The sequence below is a fragment of the Panulirus ornatus genome, chromosome 15, assembly GCF_036320965.1.
Source record: "Panulirus ornatus isolate Po-2019 chromosome 15, ASM3632096v1, whole genome shotgun sequence".
Lineage (NCBI taxonomy): Eukaryota > Metazoa > Arthropoda > Malacostraca > Decapoda > Palinuridae > Panulirus > Panulirus ornatus.
Window position 1 is genome coordinate 20,496,275 of NC_092238.1, and position 4,846 is coordinate 20,501,120.

The following is a 4,846-nucleotide window of genomic DNA, read 5'->3' on the forward strand; positions in this document are numbered from 1 at the left end:
CCCACAGCCCTCTCCACATCCAGCAGCTCAGGCCTGCCTCACAACCTTCTACACATCCAGCATTTATGAAAATGCCTACAGATTTATCACGAAAACTTTGCAGCCAATTGCCTAGTGCCCATGTACTGCAACTGAAATCGAATAAATTTTCTGACCACTCAACTTCCTACTAAAACCTCTCTTGTTTTACTATGTAACAAGTTTGATCTCACACCAGTCAAATTTTCTAATACCTTTTAACTTATGTTAACATTCTTTAGCAATCTTTCTGAAAATGCCAACCAGTTTTATACAATTATGCAGTCTTCCCACATCCCATTCGGCCATATTTTCCTAAAAAGCATGAAGGTAGTTACAGGCAGGACTTTTACAACCCAAGTTGTATACAATATTCTATAGTGATTAATTCTGCTGAATAAGGATCCTTAGATCCAAATCTGGAGACTAAAAATTAAACAGAGACGCCAAGTTCTTGAGTAAAGATTTGCTATCTTGTTTACTGTTCGCATAATGACTATCATCCAGCCGATGGAAAACTCGTATAGTGATTTATGTACCTGTTGTTACTATGAGCAAAATCCCAGAGGGAACGGATGGACACTACACTTTAGTCACTATCAGCCAGCTGCTAGAGGGTGTGGGTGATGAGCACTAAACCTGTAGTCACTATTAGCGAGCTGCTGGAGGGTGTGGATGGTGGGCACTGTACCTGTAGTCACTATCAGCCAGCTGCTGGAGGGTGTGGATGGTGGACACTGTACCTGTAGTCACTATCAGCCAGCTGCTGGAGGGTGTGGATGGTGGACACTGTACCTGTAGTCACTATCAGCCAGCTGCTGGAGGGTGTGGATGGTGGACACTGTACCTGTAGTCACTATCAGCCAGCTGCTGCAGGGTGTGGATGCGTTGTGGGTTGGCGGGGCTGGTGAAGATGGCAATAAGGTTGCTGGTGTAGTAGATGTTGACGACGAGGCAGTAGAGGTACCAGACGGCCAGGAACATCCTCTGCCACAGCGCCCGAGGGAGAGCTGGCACACTCTGGCTAAACATTCCACGCTGCAGATACAGCCAGGTGGCCACCACACCGCCTACGAATGGCTCCCTCTGGACCAACTCCTGCACAAGTAGGTACAACTTTGTAGATTCAGGGTCACATATTCCAGAAACATCTGCTTGAAAGTGATTTTCCGTTGAATATTCATGAACTGTTAAGTGATAAAGTTTTAGATATTACTGAAGTCATATCTATTCCTCAGATAAAGTGCCCATGATTTATAACTCAATCACAGAGAATTCTTAGCTGTATGTGAATTTACATGGAATATGTAAATGTTTAGATGTTTATCAAGAGAGTATGTTTCTTGCTCTATATCTGAAAAACATAGCGATCAAAGAAATACATTTCAATTTCAAATGTAAGAATAACTTGGTCAACAATCGTTAATGATTCGTTTTCATTTTATGTTGTCATGATACGAAAGAAATATGTTTGTCTAAATTACCTGGAAACAATTTCAGTTTCTAAGACTGAACATATTTCTTAGGTCAGACCTGTGGAGAATCTTGAAATATGAAAGCAAGAACCTGACTAAATACAACAGTGCAAATATTCAACTTCATCCCATATCACTTTCTAAATATCATTTGTTCTCTGTTATAAATCCTTTCACTTCCGTTGTCTTAATATGTAAGACACACTTTGAGTGCAGGTTATTCTCAAATATTCTGAAAAAAGAATAACTATATATTTGTTTTCACGGTTTGATCGCCTTATATCTAAATAAAATGATATACAACTCAACAGGGTGAAAGATTGCTTAGGTACTTGCTCTTCCGCTGCCAAACGTATAAGGTACACTATTAGCATTTCCTTTTTTCCATGCATACGTAGGGATGCCTGTAGTACTTTTAGAAGTGAGTCAGTCCATAACAAACGTGATAACTAATGGATTTCACATTCAAAATCTATTAACCTGTAAGAATGACAGCGCAGATCTCGTACAGGTTTCCCAGACAATTTCACACAAGACGACTATTGCATGGAAAAAGTATATACAGTAGTGTGTGTGGAAGCAATGCATAAGATGCCTCTATAAGCATTAATGGCCTCTGCTGCAGTGAGCAGAAAAAATTGAAATGCCGGGTTGTGTATGCCCCTGCTGCATGGAAGGGCTCAAGCTCAAGTTACTACAAGTCACTCTGAAATTGCATAAAACTTGTTGGTCATAACACTCTATCCTGGAAGCCTCATAAAGAAATGATAAATCTGTTTCCCAAAACTTGAGGGTGTTGCACAAGTTGTTTATCTTCTGATCATCTACTCCATATATCTACAAGGCTCTCATTGGCCCCAGTATGGCTTCTGCTCGGAATAAGGAGTCTCTTCCATTTCTCCTTTATTCAGAATGGAAGCCATGAAAACTCTCCTACTTTAACCTCTCTTCAACCGTTCCTCTCTGTCCACTGTGATGTTGCTGCAGGTTTTGTTCCAGCCGCTACTTTGGTGAGTTGTTAGAGTCTGTCCCATTCAAGTTGACCTGGACCCGCTAAAGCTAAAGAGATTTCCTTTCCTCTTCTTTCCCTCTACCTGCAACTTTTCCATCTTTATCATATACGGATACAACATCTGAATAGCTGAAATTAGTTCTTCTACATTTTTTTTAAGATATTGATTCATCCTTTCATAGTAAGTGGCCACGAAAGGCACGTTCTTTTCACCTGTGTGATGTTGGCTACAACAACAACAACAAAACTGAAGTTTCCTAACCATACCCGTTTTTCAGATATATCAAAATCATAACATATTCTTGATTTTATAAAACAAAATAATTTCTTACGTCAGTTGACTTTTACTTTAGAGATAATAAGAAATGCACATCTCAAAAATTTCTGGAAAAATGTAGTAAAGATATTTTCAATACATCGTGCACAAGGGCTATACACGCAGTGAGAACTATATGGCCTTAGAATTATCTGGAGCGCCGGAAGAAAGTGTCCACGTCTTTCTTGACTGGTGGTTTAAAAATGACATAGTCTTCCTTAATGACCCTGATTATCGATCGATTTAGAGGGGAAACTAAAGAGTCAGCCAACCATAGTATATGTCTACTCATTGTAACGTCTAGGTTAATCAGTTTTCAAATATTCTCTCCTTACTAAAAATAATCTTATGTAAGTAGCAGCAGTAGGGTTCTTAAATCAAAAAATCTTATATAGATAAAATATACATAAAAGATGATGTCAAAAGTACCGGTATCAGCAATAGTAGTATATTAAGGAAGGTAATGACATACTGGATACAGAATGTTTCTTTATGTAAAATGTTAGTTACAACTAGATTTGCAAACAGCACATAGAATATGTAGGTATGTGCATGCATAATATTCATATGCGTGTGAGAGAGAGAAAAAATGAAATATAATGTCTGAACTTAGGTCTATTTTTCATTTCTAATTAACAATGCATGTTTATTGCATATGTCCAATCATAACAAGATCACTCACCATGAGTATCATGAGTCCCATGGCAACAAGTGAAGTGACAGTAAGGGCGGCCCACACCTGAGGTTGGAAGGGTCGGTAGATGTTAACCCACTGCGGCAGCGGCTGCGGCCTCAGCAGGAAGGCACCATAACCAACTGTCCGGAAAGAGACGGATACATCGAAGTCTCTCAGGCGATCTGGGGTCTGAGTAAAACAATTGACAGAGAACTTTTTTTCCTTTCTCTGAATAACACCTAAAAGACCATTCCAGGTGTCGTTTTCTAATGCTCCCCACTTTAAATCAGGAGACCTTAGTGTCGTTGTGTATGTAAAATTCATCCTTGATGACAAAGTATCCAACATCTCTATTGAGACTCCCACTCTGGAGCCGTTAGAAGCATAGTTTCTATGGTGTAAACAGATAGGATTATTAAACCAGGTAGCCAGCTCAAACCTGTAGCCGTCAAAGGTCGGATATCGGTCTGTGAATATACTGTCCCACTTACTGTAATGCTGTTTATTCCACTCACCAAGGAACTTTGGAGAGCTTGATGAGAAGGGCTGGACAGTATATACACCCATTGTATGAGGCCTTCCATGTACCTCATCAGATAGTTCCGTGATTAATGCCAGCTTCTGGACGCTGTTGAACACGTCATGGTTGAGGATACTGGCGTCAGAGCTGGGCGCCAGGCTGAAGAGCAGGAGGTTCCGGGGCTTCCAGTTAAGCCACAGTGACTGGAGGAACTTGGTTGGGTTTGTGAGAAAGAGCACAAGATGGAACACGGAGGAGCCATGGATAAAAGCCGGCACTTGCTGGTCTGACCACCATGTCTCGTTGACACCGAGACTCAGAGTCACGTGAGGCGTCTCCTGTACTGCGTCCAGAACCATTATTGCTTGTTGGACGTCTCTTGGTATGGCATCGTCCAGGTGAACCACAAACATCCTAGCTCGCAACGGACCAGACAACACTTTTGACACAACTGAGATCTTATTTTCATGTGTTTTTTGAAAAACAAGCGCAAAGCCTTCAGTTGATACGAGATATAGGACAGAAAAGCAGAGAAAATAATATCTTGTGTCCTTGTCGAAGGTCAACATGGCTGCTTTGTCCCGGAGACCAATGCACGACTCACTACCAGCCTGTCTCTGCCCTAACTAATTTCTGGACGACCTCATCGCCTGATGTATGTATCAGCATAAGTGTCTGGACCGTGCGTTCCTGAATTATTAATGCTATCTTTCCTGTCTTGCGTAATTGTGTTTGATCTATTGAGTCACTCGCGGTGGTCAATATGCCATTACCACTATGTAGGTGATCGAGAAACCTTGATGACATTGTCATACGCATAAAGGGCCTT

The 4,846-nt window shown here is 41.0% G+C and overlaps 1 protein-coding gene across 1 annotated transcript; it reads right to left on the reverse strand.

Moving 5' to 3' along the window:
* Positions 1-246: 246 nt before the first annotated feature.
* Positions 247-4,430, reverse strand: LOC139753621 (glutamate receptor ionotropic, delta-2-like). The gene is made up of 3 exons (XM_071670237.1): positions 3,504-4,430; positions 866-1,116; positions 247-268 (listed from the first exon to the last, which is right to left on the reverse strand). The coding sequence occupies exons 1-3, from the start codon at positions 4,428-4,430 to the stop codon at positions 247-249; spliced, it is 1,200 nt and encodes a 399-aa protein (XP_071526338.1).
* Between the last annotated feature and the right edge of the window lie 416 nt (positions 4,431-4,846).